Source organism: Protopterus annectens, chromosome 6.part0 (assembly GCF_019279795.1).
Source record: "Protopterus annectens isolate FY-2018-M chromosome 6.part0, PAN1.0, whole genome shotgun sequence".
Classification (NCBI taxonomy): Eukaryota; Metazoa; Chordata; order Ceratodontiformes; family Protopteridae; genus Protopterus; species Protopterus annectens.
This window is the reverse complement of record NC_056737.1, coordinates 1,937,498,679-1,937,521,879: the sequence shown is the minus strand read 5'-3', so window position 1 is coordinate 1,937,521,879 and position 23,201 is coordinate 1,937,498,679. Positions and strand designations below refer to the sequence as shown.

Genomic DNA, 23,201 nt, shown 5'->3' with positions numbered 1-23,201 from the left:
ACGGATGCAGTGGCCTATCCATTTAGAAATAGTCTGTTTTGAGATAGCCTTGCCTTGTGATCCTGCAGCATACGACACTAAAAGTTGCTCAGTCTTTCTGAAAGCTTTAGTTCTGTCCAAGTAGAAGCGTAACTGCCTGTGTATGTCCAAAGAATGCAGAATTTTCTCACCCTTGTTCTGTGGATTTGGATAAAAGGTAAGCAAGTGAATGGTTTGGTTGAGGGCCACACTGGACACCACCTAAGGCATAAATGTAGGGTTTGTCCTCAGAGAAACCCTGTCTGGATGAAAAATGATGAAAGGTTCCACAGCCATGAGTGCTTGTAACTCCGAGACTCACCTTGCAGAGGTTATTGCTAGGAGCAGAGCTGTTTTCCAGGATAAGAATTTTATATCTGCTGTTGATGCTGGCTTGAAAGGAGGCAGTGTGAGTTTTTCCAAAATATAATTGAGGTCCCAGGCCGGAATTGGTGCTCTCCTTGGAGGCCTAATGTTTTTGGCCCCTCTGAGGTACTGCCTTATTAAAGGATGAGAAAAGATAGGCGGTTCTGTATTGCAATGGGCTGAAATGGCAGAGGCATGAATCTTAATAGATGAGAAAGAAAGGCCTTTGTTTAGCATCTCAGTTAGGTATTGTAAAATCTGAGGGATATTTGGTACACACGTGTCAATGCCTTGTTCCTGGTTCAAAGCACAGAATCTCTTCCATTTTTCTGCATAAGATTTTCTGGTACTGGGCCTCCTGGCCTCCAAGATAACACTAATAACAGCTTTAAAAAGAGGAGTGTTCTGAATGGCTACTTTATCCGCCATGCTGCCAGATTTAAGGTCCTGAGTTGGCTGTGCAGGATGTGATTGTTTTGTTGGGTCAGCATTGAGAAGTTTGAGGCAATATCCATGCTGGACCTTGAGACAAGCTCTTTAGGCTTGGGTACCAGTGCTGGCGTGGCCAGCCTGGGGCAATCAGTATCATATTTGGCTTCTCTTGTCTGACCTTTAGAAGTACCCTGGGAAGGAGAGGCAGTGGGGGAAAAGCATATACTGTTAGATTTTTCCAGCTGAAGGATAGGGCGTCCACTTTCCATGCTTGGTTGTAATAAATCCTTGTGCAAAATCTCTGCAATTGGCAGTTGTGAGGGGAGGCAAATAGATCAATGTCTGGGCATCCCCATTTCCTTATTATCATGCTGAAGACTTGTGGATCCAGTTTCCATTCGTGGGGATCCATGAGGTTTCTGCTTAGATAGTCTGCCAGAGTATTTGTTTTTCCTGGCAGGAACTGTGCTTGCAGGTGAACTTGAAAAGCCAATGCTGTGTCCTATAAGGTCATTGCTTGTCTGCAGAGGGGGTAGGAATGTGTACCTCCCTGCTTGTTTATGTGTGTACCACATGACCGTAGTGTTGTCTGTCTTTATCAGTAACTGTCCTGGATGAAGCAGGTCCTTGAAAGCTGTCAGGGCATTTTGAACAGCTAGCATCTCTTTTTGATTGATGTGAATATGCATCTGGTTTGCAGGCCATGTGCCCTGAATACATTTTTCTGCCATATGGGCCCCCCCAGGCATAACCTGATGCATCCATTGTCAGTGTCTGTCTGGCTGTGGGTAAACTGAATGGCAGACCCTTGTTGTGGTGACAGGCTTCTTCCCACCATCGAAACTCCTGTTGCAGGCAGGGAATGAGTGCAATTACTGTCTCCAGGCTGTGGCAATGCTGGGTCCAAACACATTTTAGATACCATTGTAGTTTCCTCATATGCAGTCTGGCATACGGAATTAGTAGAATGCAGGATGCCACGAAATCCAAGGCCTGCAGGATTTTCCTTGCAGATAAGTGGGTTTTTGTTGCCAATTTCTTGAAGTAAGTAGTCAGTTGCTTTTGTTTGTCTGGCGTGAGATAAGCCATCTGGGCAGTTGTATTTAAGCTTGCACCCAGGAATATTATCTCTTGAGAGGGCACTAGTTTTGATTTCTTTTCGTTTACTGTGTACCCTAGGCCAATTAGTAATCTTTTTACAAACGCCAGATGCTTTAGAAGAATGTCTTTGTTCTTTGCTTAAATTAGGCAGTCGTCCAAGGATGGATATATTTGAATTCCTTTTTGTCTGCAAAATGCAATTACTGGTGCCAGGCATTTTGTGAAGACCCTGGGCGCAGTAGATAAGCCAAAGGGCAGTGCAGAGAATTGGTAATGCATTGAGCCAGCTATGAATCTGAGGTATCTTCTGCAAGATTGTCTGATTGGGACATGCAGGTATGCCTCTTTTAGGTCCAAAGTTACGAGCCAAGCCTTCTTGCCCAGCATGGGCAGTAGCTGCTGTAGAGTCAGCATCTTGAATTTTGGAGCTTCCAGAAATGTATTTAGTATGGACAGGTCCAGTATTGGTCTCCAGATTTTGTCCTTTCTGGGTACTAGGAAAAGTCTGGAGTAAAATCCTCGTGCCTGCTCTTGTAGTGGTACTTGTTGAATGGCCCTCATGTCCATGAGGGCTGTAATTTGTTTTTGTGCCTCTGCCCATTGATTGTGTGGCAGGTCTGGCATACTTTTTGACCTTGGTAGAGTGTGAAAATGGAACCTGTAACCTTGGAAAACTATGTTCAGGACCCATTTGTCTTGGGTAACCATTTGCCAATTTGATGAAAAAAGTGCTAGTTTTCCCCCTAAGGGGGCTGCCAAAAGAAAAGTGCTTGGATCTGGTAGAGGAAAGTCATTGGGACTGTTTCCTGTAAGGTTGCGATTTGTCTTCTCCGCTTTTGGAGGTAGGAGCACCCCATTGTTTAGGCCTGTATGAGCCTTGGGGCTGAGATCTGCCTCTAAGATGCCTGTATCTGCCTCTTTGTGGTCTGTCTGACACTGGAAAGGACCAATTTTTAGAAGGCCAGTTCCTACTAAACCTGGGTGGCTGTACCTGTAAGAAATCCTTGACTGTCTGCATGGATTTTGCTTTATCCTCCATTTTTTTCAATACCTCTTCTGCTTTAGTACCAAAGTATCATGCTGTAATGGTGCATCTAATAATTTTGCTTTAACATGATCAGGCAGATTCTGTTCCTTTAACCAAGCATGCTTTCTAATAACAGAACCTGTAACAGCGGCCCTGCAAGAGGCCTCCAGTGAATCATAACCACATTGCAAAGTATGCTTTCCCACTAGTTCAGCTGCATGCAATAAATCCTGCAATTCCTTGTTCTCTGAACATTCAGTATTTGTCAACAATTTCTGTTTAAGCAGTGACATTAAATATTGCTGATATTTAAGCATATGAAACTGACAATTTAAAGCCCTTACAGCCAGGGTAGCAGAAGTGTAGACTTTTTCCCCCCATCTGTCTAGAGCCCTAGAATCCCTATCAGAGGGGACAGGGTTTTTTGCAGTGGAAGCTTTAACCCCTTTGGGACCCTGAGATATAGTTTCTGGGTCAGCAGCAGGGTTTTTATACAGGAATGTATGAGAATCCGGGGACCCTGTAGTATCTGTCTGGCTTAGCAGATGCAGGGGGTAAAGAGTCAGGAGACAGGCCGGACTCTGAAAATACATCTACAATGTCTGGAACAGGTGGAATAGCAAGGGGTCTGTGCTGAGGAAGTAGCAGAAAGTCTCTTGAGCCGTTTCTTAGATTCAGAATAATCTTGGCTCTCCCAGTGGAAATGCTCCCTCATGGTATACAGGGTTTCCCCCAAAAAAAATCCTCAGGAGGAGAGGCTGAAGGAATGGATTCTTCAGCATCAGAATCCTCATAGGGAAGCATGGAGTAATCCTGTACAGAAGAGGAATCAGAGGAAATAGAAACCTGATCAGAAGAATCATACTCTGTCCCTTGCCTAGGCCTCTTATCAGGAGGGGGATGGGAGCCCCTGATCAAAGTAATTAGGTCTTCAGCCATTTTGAGCATCTGTTTTTTATGCATGGAAGTCTGAGTAGGAGAATGCTGTACTTGTTTCTTTGTCTTTAGAGCTGCTTTAGTCTTTTGTCTTTGAAGCTGAAGATGGCTTAATATATAGTTGTGTAGGTCTGAAGACACCCTCAGAAGCCGATGACTGCTCAGCGGCTCCGGACCCATCTGAGGGAATGTTTTCTGAGTGTCCAATACCCTGAGTATCCAGAGGCCCAGTCGGCTCCACGTGGGAGTGGGTAGCGGCCTGTGGCTCTGAGGTAGTGGGCGCCAGGGGCTGCAAAAGCGCCTCACTGAGAACTGGCGACTGGCCTAGCAGAGGCTTCGTCGTCGGTTTTGGACCTCGGATGCCTATCCTTTTCCTTGTCCTTGCGTTTTCTGTAAACTCCGGTTGTCGGCTGGTCCGACGGCATTATATAATTAAATCTTCGGCCGAAGTAATGAAATGCAAAATCGAACCAACGATTGATAGTGAGTTGGTTAAATCTAGCACAAAACTGACAGCTAGCAACGTTGTGATCAGGGCCTAGGCAAGGAATACAGTAAGAGTGAAAATCCTTATGAGGTAATTTGCTTCCCACAAGAAATACAATTGTTAACTTTTTCTGACATCGGTCTGGAGCAAGAAAAAAGTTTCCCCAACGGGGTACTTAGCTTTAATGAAGACTTTGGTTCTGAAATTCTGATTTGAAAATCTCAGGAGTCGACCGACCGGCACTTGCGAACTGCTTTTGCTTTGGACACCGCGCGGCAAGAAAGACTGAAGAAAATGACGTCGGCTGCATCTTTTTTACCCCTGGTGCACTGACGTCAGGGAAGAGGTGACAGCAACCGACGCCGGACCTAGACTTTGGAATTCTGGCCGACTGAGGGTAGCCTGCCAGCAGGATAACCCAACAGTAATGACTGCAACAGTGAAACACGATGAACATTTTACCACTATTGCCTTTGTTTTATCTTCATTTTGTATCCTAAAAATGTCTAAAATTAGACATCCTTATCAAAATACTCATAAAACATAAAATATTTCCATTACCTCCACTGGATGTCTAGTTAATCTTCTTGTTGTAGGGTCCCTGAATTTTATTAATGTTCTTTCTACAGTCTGCTATTTTAGTTGTTGTGATAATTTATGTACTCTGGGATTGTCAAAATGTAGCTGCTTAAAAACATGTTTTAAACTAATGTATATTACCTAGTATATTACCTAGATGCTCATTTATTTTCCCTAAAATTCAGCAGATGTTCCTCATCCTGTTCTGAAAGATTTTCCTTTTTATTCAGTAGTGATTTAACTTTTCCCTACCCTTCTCAATATTTCTTACTTCCTTTGTTCCTTAGATCTGTCCCCCACAATTCTACTATATTTCTGACGTACATTTTCAACTTCTCCCACGTAAGGAGCAGTTTCTACCTGACCTCATGCGTCTCCAATTTCAACTGTTATTCAGTCCTTATAAGTAAGTCAGAAAAGTGCCACTGCCTCACCTTTACTTTATTAACCTGCATCTGCATACCAATCTTCAAACAGGCACTGCCAGATAAAGTTATTGAATGAGTCCGAGTACTTTCAATTAAATGAACACGCTCCTGTGATACACAGATTCTATCCAACCTAACACAGTTATTGTACCTTGGCAAACAACAGTCAAGTTATATTTCAGCTTGTGTTAATGAAATATCTTCCATACTAAACTTTGCATTTCTTTAAAAATCTGGGTCTATATTAGATAATCTAAGACTTAAGACATCGACTCACCTTTAGTTGACATGAAAATCTCGAACCTGCAGTTCATTGAACAGACAAATAACCACTTTCCAAGGGAAAGAAATCGGTAGGCCAACGAACACCACAAAAAAAAAAACACTTAAGTGGGGTCCCCCCACACACCCAACATGGAGGGCTGTGTCCCCCACACCCCCCCTAACTAAATATTCTAACTCCGAGATTGCACTACAGTCATGGAAAGGGCAGATGTAATGGAACGGCCAACGATTTCTTTCCCTTGGAAAGAAATCGATGATTTGGCCATTCGATGAACTGCAGCTTCAACATTTCCGTGTTGACTAAAGGTGTGTCGACGTTTTCAGTCTTCAAACATATGATATAAATCCAAAAATCTTCCCTCTCTAGTTAGAACCTCCCTTCCAAGTCCCCCCACTACTTCCTCACTACTGTTTTCTTTGTACGTATGTGCAATACAAGTAGACAGCCATCTTGATAAAGTGACTTTAGAAACTCTACGACCCAACTTATTTGCTTGGAAGGACAAAAAGTTAATCAGACTTTATGAAGGCTTTTATATGGCAGATATAAAAATGCAGCAGTCTAGGAACATCCAACAAATGTAGCACGTATTCTCCTTTACTGGAAAAATTTGGGGAAAAAAAACTAGAAGACTGATGTTCTGACAAAGTCATCTTGGTAGCTACCTTTGGTAACAAGAAAGGATTGGTTAAAAAAAAAAAAACATGTTCTTATGAAAAATAATGTACAGAGGGAATAAAACAACTATTTAAATAACTAAGAAAGGGGAGGCAAGGGTACAACCAAAGTATATACACTTAGGAGAGGTTGGATTTGAAGACCAAATCTATTGAGGAATGGACAGAACAGGCAACATCAGATCTAATACTATGATGTTTTCTTTTATTAATGTTCACTTTGTCCTCCATCTTCATGATTTACTTTCAGGTGCCATCATCAGGCTCAAAGCCAAGTTTCTCCTTTTTCATCTGGTAAATTCCTGGGCTTCCCCTTTCTTTCATACATTTTTCTTTGAAACAATGAAAATGGCTTCGGTAGCACAGTCTTACCCTGGCCCCAGTTAGTGGCGGAATGCTTAGAAAGTGTATCTCATTTCGCATTTTTTTTCTATTGATCGTTTTTTTTTTTTATCTTCTCAACCTGCTCTGCTTCTGTCCATGTCTGACTCACCAAGAAAACATATTTTGAAAACTGCTGGATATAACAACTTGACTATCTGTGCAGCCTCACATCATCATCTGACTGGTGGGACGAAGTTACTTTTATTGTCCCCTGTGTACAACTGCACAATGTACAGCCAATTTCCATAAAAACTACAGTTTTATCTTAGGACCTTGTCTGAAGAGTTCCAGCATGCAATTATTGACCATAAAGAATTTATTTAATCTCGACAATGCAAAACTAGTCTCCAATGGCCACCTTTTCCTGGAGTCAAGAATAGACAAGAATAAAAACTGTCTTCTAGCTTGCCGACATTAGCACCTATTTTAAAATTAGTTACAACAGGAATACATGGTCTATATATATATATATATGGGTTCACTACATATGACCGAAGCCCATTTGACTGAGACCAAATGACCGAAAGTTCATTTGACCGAAAACTCATTTGACTGAAAAACAGCACTGGCAGGTATATGCCCTGTTCCCCACTGTAGTGCGACCCTGGATTTAGAATATAAAGTTGGGGGTGTGTGGGGAGCACAGCCACAAAACACATTTTGCAACCAGTTTTTACTGATGTTGTATGTCTTAATGCATTTTTAATGGATACACATGTATATAATAGTGCATAAACTGCAATTATGTGGGGGGCTATGCCCCCCACACCCGCCCAACAATATACTCTCACTCCAGGGTTGCACTACAGTGGGGAACAGAGCATATACCTGCCAGTGCTGTTTTTTGGTCAAATGAGTCTTCGGTCAAATGAACTTTCGGTCATTTGGTCTCAGTCAAATGGGCTTCGGTCATATGTAGTGAACCTATATACATATATATATATATATATATATATATATATATATATATATATATAGGAGGTTTTTCCATACAGGGAAGCATTTTTCTGAATTATATATTATACCCTGAACTTCTTCCTATTGAATGGCTCCCATGGTCAGCTCAAACCATATCTTCTGAACAGGAAAAGTCCTCCTACACACTGATGGAAGGAAAAATGAATGCATAAACAGGAGTCACCCCCTTCACTCAAAGAAGGGCCACTGCTCCTATCAGACTGACTACCTCAACCTCTATCACTTCTCCCACTGGCCTTTCTCAAACTTTTGTTCAAAATGCTCAAGAGATTGTTTCTGATTGACACAATCACTACATGTCATAACAGCTATTGTTATATTTTTGGTATGGAAAATGAAAGAGCTGCTTAATCTAATTTCTGACAAGTAGGCAAGTAAAGTAACTCTTTGCCAAGTGGTGCATTCAATAGCTGTCCTCTGACATCCTCAAAGTGGGGAATGTATCCTCAGGCACACATGCTACCTGATGACTATTTCTGAGGTACATTTCACTGTGGACGTAGTTTGAAAGGCTCTCTGCAAACGTTTTGAAAGTTGCTGTTTAACCTGTTTAATATTAGTCGGTGTGGTACCCCCCTTTACACATGCCCTTGACTGTTTTTATAATGTCTCCTTTGTAAAGGAGTGTGTGTGTGTGTGTGTGTATTACATACATACATACATATATATATATATATATATATATATATATATATATATATATATACACACACACACACACAGACACACGCACACACATACATGTATCAGCATAACCTTCTGACAAAACAACAATTAGTCAATCCTACAATGATTGAAATCTAATTGTTGAAAACCAAATCATCAATCCATAAAGGATTGGGAAAAAATATATTTTCTGTGGGAGGACATGCCCTGTACACTTCCTACTATATATATATATATATATATATATATATATATATATATATATATATATATATGGGGAAAAGGGCATATTCCCCGATCCCCAATGCACTGCGATCTTGTACTGGCAAAGCTGGTTAATTTCGATTGGCTGATATTCGATCTGCTGAATCACCTCTGCCAAAAAAAGTCAATAAACTTTTACTTCAACAGAAAGTTGGGCTGCCACACCCACACACAAACACACACAGCAGCTAACTACCCTGATGCCTAAACTGGCAAATTCCTATACTTTCCTTCTGAACCTATACACGGTGCAACTCATTTGATTATTAGGTAGGGATATATTAGCTGAGGCAGGTTTTAACTCTAAGTTACATCCAAAGTGTTGGCAGAGTCCAACACCATGTTTTCATACAGGTACTTAAACTTGAATTAAACAGAAGCAGTCAGGATTTTTAGGTTTAGGTTTTACTGAAGAACTCTCAGTGGCATCTTTAAAACTTGTACAACTGGAGGAAACGCAATTGGCTTACATTTATTTATCCCTAAAAATCAAAGTATCATTTATGAGATTCAGACACCTTTTTCACCCATTACATAATGCACCTGCATTAAATTCAAGGCTTCCCTGAAACCAGCTCTACTGACATAGAAGGATAAAGCCCTGAATATGACTCAAGTGACACAAATTTAATTAAGGCCTTGGGTACCAGATGGAAATGGCACAGTAGCACAGGAATGATAAAGCTCAGTAGGTTTGCTTCTTCCAGGGGGAAGGTTGTTTGGACATGCTGGGGGCTACATGTACATAAGAATTTATGAGGTAATTTCCAATACCATGATGGTCAACTAGTGCTCAAGTGTAGAGCGGCAGGAGTTTGAGGGCGGTTTAACATGAAGTTGGGAGCATTTCCCTATGGACTCCAATACATGTCACCCTTTCATGTCATCAATTCAGCACATTATTAGAAGATAAGGCTAAGCACAAAAGGCCACTGCATGCTGCAGTATGACAGTTCTACACCTGTCCCAGTCCAATTTTTGCTAAACAGTGGCTCACATCTCACAGAACCAATACTAATGGAACTAGAAGACCCTTGTGTGAAATTCTTCGCTTGTGGGTCATGTGCAACATGGGGTGGGACAAAGTCTTGTGTGGGGGACCATCAAGGATGGGAACATCAGGGAGCTGACAATGAAAAATGCTTGATGTTTTTCAACTACACATTTGGGACTGTGATAAAAGGAAGAAACATCTTTAAGCAGCTGCACTGTATGTGCTTGCAGATTAGAGAGTTTGAACACATTTCAGGTGAAACTGTGGAGTACTCCACTAAGGCCAGAATGCCACAGAAAACAGGCAGCCTAACCTCTTCTCTAGTTTCACTTTCTTTAATACCTAGTTTAAAAAAAAAAACAACAGACTTTACACGAAACAATGTTTGCTCACAATAAAACTATTTTTATCAATAAAAATGTTACACATTTGCAGATGCAGAATACTCATTAAGCAAAGAAAATTCTGAAAATAAGGCCGCGGCTATGGTTGAAATTATGAATAGCCAGCCAGTGGGACTCTCAAAGGAATCTCAGTCTAATCAAAAGCTCTTGGTAAAACACTTAAAAATGAACAATAAAGTAATCTTCAAAGCAGGCTTTTCCCTGAATAGAGGAAAAGTGGCTTTAATATTGCCATTAAAGGTGTAATATACTCTTCAGTGGAACCAAAGGCCTCAAATAAAATCAATAACAATGGTCTCAGTCCAGGGAATGCCTGTTCCAGTCACTCTAGCTACAGCTGCAGCTAGAAATGATAACCCAAACAGCTCAATCATGTGAGGGAGTTTTGGACGTTTTATGCTATTGATAACTTCCTGATAAAGGGGCTTCTTATTTGTCTTTAGTTTAATAACCTATCAAGACAAGAACTATTGCTTCTGAAATTTCATGTCAGCCTTATAATAATATGTTGATATTCACAGGAGGACAGTTCACTAGAGTCATTACAAAATACACGAGTCAGCAACATGCACAAGGACTATACAGGATACACACAACACACAGTAGCCTTACCACTTGAGCCAGGCTGAAAAAGGGAAACATTCGTAAAAAAGACAAAAAATGGAGAGAAAAAAAAGCAAACTATTTGCCAACTATTTGAAAACTCCAGTTCTGTTTCCAGTCAACAGAATGGTACCATCTTCTGTAGCAAAAAAAAAAAATTGAAAGACCAGCTTTAGCTTTTGAAGACATGTATCCACTGAATTTAATCAAAAAGTTTGTCAGACAGGGCATGTTCCCCAACAGAAAATGCACAACAAAGCTTTATAAAACTACAAACATGACTACAACTTGTTAAGAAACAGTTTAATCATAAATGCATTTACATTGGTATAGTATGACAAAAACGTAAATAGTAGGATTACTTACATCTCGAAGTGCCTCTTGTGCTAGAGAGCGGAATGACAGAATGACACCAATAATAGTCATCCTCTTCAAAACACTATCAACAGCTATAAAGAAGAAAAGGAAAAAATTCTAAATCAGTAACTCTAAACCAAGTTAAAAGCAGTCCTACTGGTGCAATAAGAGGTGTCCATTATTACAGAAAATGAAAAGGCAGTTAAACAAGTGGAGCACAAGTTGTTAAATCCAATATGAATCACCCCAATATTACACATTCTCCGAAAAATACGAGTTTGTATCATAACTGTTTCTCACAACCCACCTATAAAGATTACAACAAAAGTACGCGGAGTCCCACTGTCTGACTTACCACTGCTCTGTAATGTAAAAGTCTAAACTGTCAAAGGTGTGTGAGTGGAGAGCAGTTAGGGTCATCTCTACCTAAAACAGCTCTGAAATGGGGAACTTGGATTCCTTCAATATTTTTAGTTGACTGCTTAAGTATCAAGGAGGCATAAGAACACAATGGACAAATGGTTCTAAATCATCACTGGAGGCAAACTGAGTAAATGAAAAAAATATTACCAAAACGTCTACCAAAAACCTGGCAGTTTTAAAATTGTTACTAGAACTAATGTATAACACTGCTTTCTTTACTGGCATCATAACTCTCTACTTTCATCCCCAAAATGTGGAACACGAGTTCTCATAATGTGGAACAAATACACAAAATAACTTTATTTAGGAAACGTACATCATGGTTATTAAGTAAGCCACGGTGGTACAGTGGCATCATTGTTGCCTCACAGCAAGAGGTTCTCCTGTTCGATTCTCGGCTGGAGTCCCTTCTTTGTGGAGTCTCCATGTCCTCCCCGTGGTCGAGTGGCCTCCAAAAGACATGCACGAATGGGCAATGGGCTGGCAACTCGGCACCATAAAAATCTACTGCCAATAATTAGCGGACTGGAATTCCGCTGTGGCAACCCCTAACCAGGAAAAGCCGAAAAGACAACAACAACTAGAACTAATGTGTAATTAGTAGAAAACATGAAAATAATTCAGCAACTTAAAAATACTCAGCACAACAAAATCAGTCGATGATAGAAAAGTTGTACTGCAGTGGACAGCAACTGTGATTTTCTCTACAGAGGGGATTCTCTATACAAAGTCTTGCATTCTCTGACTCCCACATTCGAGGAAAACAAGCCTGCAGGTACGTCATATCATGCACTAGACATAAGAAGGCACACCCAGCATCACATTCTCCAGGTGAGCAAGAAACCACCATACCTGGAAAGAAAAAAAGAGACAAGAAAATAAAATTTCCAAGCTTAGCAGAACATCCAACCATCAGGCATGTTGAGGGGCCATCCGAGCTAAGTGGGACTGTGGGAGGGTAAAGTTCCCAAAGCAAAAATGTCCTCCTGATGATCAGCTGATATGCTGACTGCTCACATACCTGTTATGTCTTTCTTCAAGGGACTGATGCAGTGGGTAACAGCTGGGAAAATCATAAGCAGTATAAAAGTACCTTTTAGGAAGACAGGAGTGGAAAAGATGGAAAAAAAATGAGCCCTTAGGAGGCACCTGGCCTGTGTGTGTGTATTACTTACATATACATGTATATATATATATGTGTGTGTGTGTGTGTATATATACATATATATATATATATATATATATATATATATATATATATATATATATAAATATATACACACACGCATAAACACAAATGCAGACAAAAAAAAAAAATATATATATATATACACACACATATATATATATATATATACACATATATTATATATATATATATATATATATATGCACACACACACAGACATATATGTGTGTGTGCATGTGTATAAATACAAATATATACATTTATGTGTGCATCTGTGTGTATATATATATATATATACACACACACACACACACACACACACACACACACACACACACACACATACAGTGGACACATATCAAGCAGTAATTGCAAGTCATCACAAACCTAGGGAGGTGGCCTTGGTCCTCAGTGATAAAACTTACAAAAAAGAACCTAAAAGGATAACTAGACACCAGATGACAGAAAAGTGATACAGTTAGCAATCCATTTGGACACCCTTTCTTGATTGCAGCAAAGGAGAGAAAATAACCCATCTTCTTGAACTCATGAACCCTTCCGAGCTAAAGCATAAGCTGTTAATGTACATCAAAAGGTATGAAGGGATACTTTGTTTCACTATTTTTTTAACTTGGCAAACCATCTAGATACAAGCTCTCCTTTTCAGGGGCTAGTGAGGAGCAGTCTCATTATATGATTTAAGTAAAATAAAAGAAAGTGACCTTTTATTACACCAATACAACTAGTTAAGCGTTTTATACCTAGTGTACATCACTGGACTTCTTCAGACCTAAAAAACACAAGCTGAAACAATTAAAACAGTCTTATCAATTATTAACCAACCAATAAAATAAGACCATCAAACCTTCATTAAAAAATTAACCTTTAAAATGCTGGAGTTTCAGATAACAAGAAATACTAGTAAAATCATTAAGACCAGGATATACAAAAGCATTTAAACACAATTGCCATCTCAACTCACATAACTCAAGATGCTCAGATAAAATATTCCCCTGAGGGTCAAGTGTTACCTGTTGTATTACCAAAAAGTTAAAATTATGCCCACTGTATTCACTTGAATGTTTGCTCAAGGCATTAGTAAGCTTTCCTTTTTAGGTATCATTAAGATGTTCATACATCCTATCATGCATAGTACATTCAGAAAGACAAAAGGAACAGGGGTAGGAGGGAGCAAATACTGCAACAGTGAAGACAAGAACATCTATTGTTATTGTAAGATTTTTACACAACTGTAATATGTTCTTCTATATCACTGTTGTAATACTCTTTACAATAGGGAAGAGTACAAAAGCTCAGGAAGAAAGTTGGAGGAGGAGGGACCAAGCAGGGCCATCAAGAAAACCATGTAGGATAGCCCTGGCAAAACCAACTCTAGCCCTAGAAACAACATCCAACTTACAGTGCTTGCTAAAGGTATGCACAGAAGTCTAAGTAGCTGCCTCAAGAACAGAATATCTATCCAAGCTCCTGAAAAAGCACCAGAAAAAGCCACAGCTGTGGCAGAATGAGCATTAACAGAAGGAAGCTTTTTCCCATGAAAGGCGTAACAAAAGGAAATTGGTTTTAGATATCCAAGAAGAAACAGCCAAACCGAAAGACTTGGGATGAAAGGAAACAAAAAGCTGCTCAGATTTATGAATGGCTTTAGTTTTGTCCAAATAATATCAGAGCTTCCCAATGATTACTTGCATACATTAGACCTTAGTTTGGTAATCATTTTGAGCATACACAGGGGACAGTGGATATATGAACAATATACGGGATTTCTGCCTTGAAAGTGGGGCCTTACGGTTTAGGAAACTTCCTGAACTTAACTCCGATATAGGGGGGCTTATCTGACTTATGGGAATATATTGAGTTGGTTCATGTTTGCATTTAGTAATTCTTCTAGATTATTAGGTTATATCACTTTATATATTTCATTTACAAGTGATCTGGGAATTCCTGTATTTTTTTTGGCCTGAAACATTATGGTTTGGACAGTAAGCGGTGTGCTCTGGGGGTGAGTCCGATCTACTGATTGACACCACCCCAACCAGATTTTTTGTACTGGCTTACAGGGAACCATTGTTTTAGGAACCAAGGGAACGTAGCATTGCTCTAGATACAGTGGCAATATTTTGATTTGAGTAATTGTGAGCCGAAAGGGGAGCAAGGGCTACTATTGTCCTTTTATTTACGAATGGGTGTCCGTTCAAAGGATTAACAACAGTACAATCAGATTCTTAAGTTTTGGTTCTCTTTTGACTATGTGTCTTGGTGGGAAGGGGAGATAGCATTCCTCACAACATTTGGACTCTAACAATAGTATGAGTGCTGGGCAAGGGTGAGCAAGTGCTATTATTGTCCCCTTCTCACACAACTGGTTGTAGAAATTGTCACTTTCAAACTGGTATTACTAGCTTGGTTTAAATGGTTGACATAATTGTTTTTTTGGCCATTTGTTAACTTTGCGGAACAACTTTTGGGGCAATTTTTAATTGGGCTATACCTAGACACACTGCTTTTGGTCTAATACAGTGTTTTCCTCCTTTTTAGGGGGTTTTGTCAGGCTATACCACACTAGAAGTCACAGATTTCATTTTTTGGTTATACTATTTGCAAACATAGGTATGGAACTAACAAAAGATTTTAAGAGCTTGTCAGCCGATAAGGATGATTTGGGTATTTTTGGTTTGGGCTCAGATGCCCAAACATCCCAGGAGTCTCTTCTCACCACACTAGAAGCTACCTTTGAGGCTCATTTTCAAAATCTAACTAAATATATGAGATCTTTAAGAACTAACGTTTGGCATGCCAAACTATTTAAGGCATATCTAGCCAAAAACATGGCCCCTCGGGGTTTGAGGGTTCGCCTTCAACCTTTGGTGGCCAGAAATGATGGTGAATTTACAGAGTAATGGGCGGTAGCACAACAACAGGCATCCATGAGTTTTGTTAAAGTATTATTAGCATATTATGAAAGGGTTATTGAATCTGACATGGTGGAAATCACCGGGTTTTGTGAAACTACCAAAAAATTTGAGGGGTTACCAGTGTTTCAAGCTTGTCTCCAGAAATTAAGCAAGGATTTGGCCAATCTTGAACAATATTTGAAGTCCAAAAAGATTAGGAAATTTCAAAGGGACCTGGCAGATTACGATAAGGGGATTAAATTCTCCAGTAATAATAAACAAGTCAGGTTCAATGAGCCAACTAGAAAAGCAGGCAAATGGAAGACACCCAGGTCAATTTTGAAAAGAGCACCAAACTCTAGTTCTAATTATGAGACCTCAGGGGACGAATCATCATCTGTAACTGACCTCGATATACAGCACCCCAAGGACTCACCTTTATCGAAAAAACAGACCCCTTTAGATGACGGCAGGTTGGGGGGGGGGGAACACAACAGAAATAGGAAGCATGGATGTCCTACTGGAATTAATTACTCAGAAATACAACTCAGAATAATGTCCTGAATATTTCAAATGTACCATTGTCTGATATACAAATAAAGATACTTAAGAGATTACATTTTATTCCTCTTTTTTTTGTTTGTTTCTGAAGACTGGCTAGCTCAAGATGTTACTGCCTTTTGCAGATTATTGAACTTAAGAATGTTTTATAAGGATTCTGATAACCAGACATATGAGGACAGGTTTCGTTATCATACATCTAAGTCTACATCCCCCATTCATACCAATGTTCTTATGTTCCAGACTGCAGTTTTGAAATATTTATATTATAGCGCTAGAGAATATGTATGAAAGCTAATAATCTCTCAAAGACTGAACAAGCAGCTCTACGTGAATTGGTTGACAATAAGGACTTGGTCATTTTATCTGCAGATAAGGGGAGAGCAGTGGTGGTCATGAACTGGAAACAGTATAACGATGAGGCCATGAGACAATTGGGTGATGGGCGCTACTAAATGAACATGCCCCTTGACCATTCTCAGAAATTCAAGAAGGAAATTGATCAGTTTTTGAACCTAGCTAGGGAGGAGGGTATCATCTCGGATTATGATTTACAACAACTAATGGTCCCGGATCCAACAAATCAATACAATTACTTCATCCCTAAGATACACAAAGATCTGCATCACCCACCGGGTAGACTTATTGTCTCGGGTAGGAGTTCCATTACTAAACCCCTATCGCAATATTTAACTTTGAATCTACAACCTCTGCTTAAGTGGGTACGTTCCAGACTTCGTGATACCACTGAGTTTCTCCAGATTATAGCTGATACACAACTGGACCCTGGCTGGCTACTTTGTACCCTAGATGTGTCGGCCCTATATACAAATATACTGCACTGGGCGGGCTTGGACACCCTGGAGTATTTGTTGAATAGGTCAGGTCTTTACCCCCCAGGTATAAATACTTTGATTATCAGGCTTGCTAAACACATACTAAGAAAGTATTTTTCTATCGTGATCAATGCTTCTGGCAAACTAAGGGAACTGCTATGGGGGCTTCTTTCGTCCCCATTTACGCAGATTTATTCATGGCATATGTCAAGGAGCTTATTATTTATGATAGTTCCCATAACATTTACCTAAATGAAATTGACATCTTGAGGTGGTTCTTGGATGATTGCTGGATGGTATGGAGATTGGATGAGAGTTATCTGAAGGAATTTATAAGTTACCTTAATGAAAACAAGTGCGGTATTCAATTTACTGCTAGTTATCATTCCTATAGGATCATTTTTTTTTGATGTATTGATTACTAGGAATGCAGATCACACCTTAGAAACACAGGTATATAGGAAATACCTCCAATACTATTCCCTTCTCCAAGCCTCCAGCTTTCATCCACCACACATCTGCAAAAATATACGTAAGTCCCAATTTCTTAGAATGAAACGTACTTGCTCCAAGCCGGATAGTTATGCTCATTACAGGGATGACTTTATCGACAGATTTAGGGACAGAGATTATCCAATGTGTTACGTCTTGAGTGCTAGCAATGCGGTCTCTCTATTAGACAAAAATGACACATTACAATATAAAGAACAAGGGACCAACCAACAATCTGTCATCCGTCTTGTGACAACTTATGGTAGGAATACGGAGACTTTATTTAATATTGTTCAGAGACACTGGAACATATTAAGAGCAGATGACTATTTCTCTACCATTCTGGGGGACAGGTGTTCGTTCTCATTCCGCAGAGGGAGAAACATTTGGTCCCAGTTGAGCCACTACAAACATATCAACCACTCTTCGGGGGTTTCTGGACAACAGACTATAGTTGGGGACTTACTAACAGGATGTGCACCTTGTGGCCACTGTACCCACTTGTAAGGCTATGAATAAAACTAAGGATTTTTCCAGTAGCAATATGGGTAATGTTTTCCAAATTCCATTTTTTTGCGAATTGTGGGTCAGAGTGGCTTATTTATTAAGCAACCTGTAGTTGTCATGCCTTCTATGTTGGACAGACTTCCAGACCCCTCAGGATCCGGATCTCAGAACACTTCAGTGGGATAAGAAACAAAAAACCCAGTAATGCATTATATAAGCATACCACTAAACATCCTAATGCTACATTTAGTTTACAGTAATTGACAAAATCATGGGAAATAGGGCTAACAAAGCTGGATGGCATAGCCTTTTGGATTCAAAGGAAAATAAATGGATAATCAAGTTAGGGGCATTATTTGCACCTGGATCGAATGAACATTTGTAAGGAACCAATCTTACCTCAGTACTAATTTATATGTTCATTATATAAGGCACTACATGTTTCATTTTAACACTGAAGGAAGCTAATATTTAACTGAACCGAAACCGGTCTGTTTGTTGTGCTTTAAACAAGCTAATAAATTAGTACAGCTTGCCATCATCTGCTGGCTGAGTTTTGTGTTTTGGATTTTGTTTTGAGCCGTGCAGTTGCCGTACAGGCAGGAAACCATTTCAGTTTGTGATTATCTATAGACTACAAAACTCCATTCTACAACTAACTCAGGCAATTCAATTCACTGGCTGTCACTTGACCACAACCTGCACAGTATCTCTGCTCTCGCGACAGGGTCCAAAACTTAAGAAATCTGATCAACCCGCAGCATTTAGTTCTTCAAGTTTTGGGATTAACAGCCTTATCAATATTAATGGTTCAGTTCTCTCAATTTCACATAAGAATACTACAATGGTTACTCAAAGCTCAGTGGTCTCAAACACTGGATCTTTGTTCCGTTCTGAAGTCCATCACTAATCTATGCAAGGTACAGTTATGATGTTGCCAAACTTCCCCATTCATTCTCTCTGAAAGATGATTTGTTTAGCCACCTCAGCAGCAGTGGTAACAATGAACACCTCTTTCTTCAGGTAGGGGTCTACTCTCAGGGGAGGATGGTTCAAGGTATGTAAGGTCAACAAGAGGCCAACCTTCACATCAATATACTGGAGATGCAGTCTTCTTTGTGCTGCAGGATTACAGGATGTCTTGCCTCTGGGAATTACTTCTATCCAAACAGACAATATGACAGTGGTTTGCCATATAAAGAAGCAGGGGGAACCGGGTCCTTCCCCTTATACTGGAAAAGCTATGAGAGTACGGCTAGGCGAGATTGCTCTGCATTGCTTTCTAACGTATGTACATTTCTTGGGGGGGACGGACAGATGTGTTGTTGACAGGCTCAGCAAGTCTATCTTGATGCCTTATGGTTGGGTTTCTCAATTTGCCCACAGCACAACAGATATTCAACCACTGCGGCAATCCTTGCTGTGACTTGTTTGCCTCCCCTTGATCCCTCCATACCTGATACCGGAGGATGTACAGCTGCTGTAATCCTCACTGATCCTTACTGGCACATGAAATTTTAGCTTCCCCTGCTAGAATCTCATATCAGGGAGCTTTTCTGGCTCCTGAATCACAAGAATGATCTACCCTCACACCCATCTAAGTTGCCTCACAGAGATTTAAGCAACTTGAAATTAACTACCAGATTTCTTCAATTCCCATGATGGCCAATGACCTGTCCTTGTCTCATAAAATTAATTTTATCCCATGTCTCAGTAAAGAATCTGTGCGTAAGGTTTATCAAAGCAAATGAAAACTTTTCTTTCTACTTTGGACAATTCTTCCAGCATACTGATCCTCCTAAAGCTTCTGTTCCAGATATTCTATGTTTCCTTGCCAACATGCTCAATTTGGGCTCTGTTACTTCACCATTAAGTTACAGCTAGCTGCAATCTCTACCTGTCATGCCAGATGTGACTTCCATCGATTAGCTTTTCTCACAGACTTAGTAATGCCTTTCTTAAAGGAATCCTTCTTTATTCTCCAGTCAGAGAACCAGTGCCTCTGTGACACCTTAATTTTGTTCTGGAGCATTTAACCTAACACCCCTTAGAACCAGCATCTTTCACTTCTTCAAAACTCCTTGCTTGTGCCTGCAATAACTTCATTCAAAAGAGTAACAAGAGTTACAGGCCCAGTCTTCAGTCCTTCTTTATTTAGTTTTCCATAAGGAGATAGTTTTACTAAATACAAATCTCTCCTTTGTCTACAAGGTGAGATCTGAAAACAAAATTTGGACCAAACTACTCATCTGCTAGTATTTTTTCCCAAACCTTTCCCAACAAAGGGGGAATACACACAGACAACTGATAATGTATCTTCGGAGAACTAAAACATCTCAAAAAGACATTAGTTGTGTGTGTGTGTGTGTGTGTGTGTGTCCTTTGCAGCAAGCAAACTTTGTACTAAAGTATCCAAAGTCACATTGTCCAAGTGGTTTACTTATATTTCATTCATCAATTGTTCAAATAACCGACCCTTACCAAGCAGACCCAAAGCTCATTCTACAAGGTTGACTACCACTTCTACAGCCTTCTTGAAGAACTCAACTGATGAAATATGTGCTGCAGCAACTTGGTCTACGTTGTACACCTGTGTAAAAGCAATACAAACTGATGTTACCTCTAGGTCTCGGGCTTCATTTGCAGCCACCATCCACAAGGATCTCCTGTCATAATGCCACCCAGACATTCTAGTAGCTGGGGATTCTGACCCATCAGTCACACTGGATGGACAGGATGAATAGGAAACAATCGTTACGCACTTAGCATAACACTGAATCCTTTCATCTTCATCCAACAGATAGGACATCCCCCACCTTCCCCTTCCTCTTCATCCAACAGATAGGACATCCCCCACCTTCCCCTTCCTAACTGCCATCTGAGGGACCTGAAGGACAGTATGACTTCTTTTCCAGTGGTCTTATCATTAAAATTATTTTATATCCTTTTGGCAACAAACTTGATCTGATGCAGTTTCATGCACAGGTGCATTATAGGAGTAAAATTAAAGTGCTCAAGGCTGGCACACTAGTTTTGCCAACTTGGATCAGAAAAGTTTCATGAAGACCCATCAGTCGTTTTAGAAAGATGTGGCTGAAAGGATCAGTGTTAAAGAAATTACATGCCTATCATTTCTAAAGCCACATAAAAATGATAGCATCCTTGAAACTGTAACCTGTTTTTCTTGTACGTTTTAAAGTAAACATTTATAAAACCTCAATACACGCCAGTTCCGAGTCAGAAGGATAAAATCTTATCTACAGCCCAACTGACCTGACAGATAGCAGGGAGAGACTGGTGTGCACATCCCAGAGGGGGCATTCATCTAGGCATTCCATGAGGAAAAGCGGAATAACCCTCAGAAGTGAAACAGGTAAAAACACAGGGGAGGAGGAAACTAAGGGGTTAGTTGTAAATAAAATACCTGGTGGAAACGGTCAATAGCTTGCCCCCCATGATGCACTGAAGTTCCACACTAACCTCAGCCTTAGAATAAAGGCAGTCTGGAGACTGAGGGCTTTAGCAGAGGTTGGTAAACTTGGCAATGGAGTGTGTCACTGGAGTAAACCAGAAAGAAGGAAGAAGGGGAACCAAAAAAATAAAATTAAATTAAATCTTGATATATGATACTTAACCCATACCGGCTTCCACAGCACCTAATACTGTGCTTAAGTTCTCTCTCATGTTTGAAATGTACTACCACCGACTGTCCAAAGATTCTGTGTTTGATACTCGGGCATTGGTACTGAAATATTCACATCAGGCTCATCAATTTATACAGTAGTTTTATTGAAAAGACTTGTAATGCTCATCTTTTTAGTAACTTGGGAATTTTTAACAGAGTTCCCGTTTGTTAAATGAAATGGTGTAATTCTGTCTAATGTCTGGTGTAGGCATTCAAACAAACAGCATTCAGATATTTCTCCTGTAGTTCCAAAAGTTATCAGTTTGGCTGAGCACTTCCTCCATAAGTAAAGCTTCATCTGTTTTACCTTTCTTCTCTGTGCACAGGGAGTCAAATAAACCTACTCTGATACCATAACATGACGTAAATTTTCCACAGTTTCATATTTTGTGTACTATTTTCACATGGTGTTCAGTTTACTGCTGGTTTGAAGTTTACTACTATGAAACTACTGGTTGGCACTGTGCAGTAAAAATTGCTATAGGGTGATTTTTCTATCAGGAGTGTCAGCCCAGATAACAATAACTGCATTGCAGCCTTAAGTTCTTCAAAGGCATGGTCTTAGTAAAGCTTGTGTTAACTTTAGTATGAAACAGCCTGCGAAGCAGGCAATTGAGAGATATTGTACTGTTAGCTGAAATTACAACTGAGAGGTATATGGAGGCAGCTGGCTCCAAGGTGGGTAAGGCATCTCTCACTAAAACATAACTGACTTGGAGTAATCTCTCTAAATGTTTTTTTTCATCTAAGACCTCCCTGAGGAACTGCTTTAAGTGTAACAAGGATAAAGAGGGGGGAATCCCATGATAAACATGCTGAAATAACTAAAATACACACTTCGACTGAAGTGTAGATGCTGAAGGAGAATTTCTGGAGAGAAGGCCTGTATTATTAGGATGGTAGGGGAAAATCTAGATTCACTAGGTGCAAAGGGAAGCTACTACTGAAGCTAGACACTTTGTGACCACTCTTGGAGCTGTGGAGAGACCAACAGGCAGAGCAGTACATTGAAAATGAGAGGAGCCAGAGGAAAACCTGAGGAATCTCCTGCATGAAGGACAAATGGGTATACACGAGTAGGCACACTTCAGATCAAGTGACACTAAAAAAGCCTAGGGAAGGCTAAAAGGCAGAAGAGCATGGAGAGAAAACACTTTGAAAGACAGTACCTTCAAGTGTGTTTAGGAAAGATGGGTCTCCACTGCTCTTCTTTCTTTGGGACTAGAAAAATCCTGAAGTAAAACTTTTCCCATAAAGTCCTTTGGGATTTGCTCAAAGAAGCCCTGATTCAAGAGGTCTTTAACAATGAGGGCCAAAAGGGATATTTGGTTTTGAGGAGTTTGTGACATGTCTTTCAGAAGGGGAATATCTTCCTAAGACATGGCATAACCACCACTGACGAAAAAGAGGACCCACTTGAATGTGGTTCCTTCCTGGCCAGGAAGAGTGACAGTGTTTGGGATAGGGGAGTAAAGGGACTGATTGGCAGAGAGAAGGATGCTGCACAGGTAGTCAGAGAAATTTGCATCCAAAGAGGGGCCTTCCCTATGGAATTTTTCAGAGCACATATTTCTAGGACGTTTTCTTTGTTCCTGACCTGTTATAG

General features: G+C 40.1%; 1 protein-coding gene across 4 annotated transcripts in view; it reads right to left on the bottom strand.

The window, feature by feature from the left end:
* The window catches only part of NCKAP1 (NCK associated protein 1), a gene marked incomplete in the record, with an annotated part of 2,707,503 nt that overhangs the window by 614,173 nt on the left and 2,070,129 nt on the right, over window positions 1–23,201 (bottom strand). For all 4 annotated transcript variants that reach the window (XM_044075245.1, XM_044075246.1, XM_044075247.1 and 1 more), the window contains 1 exon segment: window positions 10,997–11,079. In XM_044075245.1, the coding sequence (XP_043931180.1) occupies window positions 10,997–11,079 (83 nt within the window).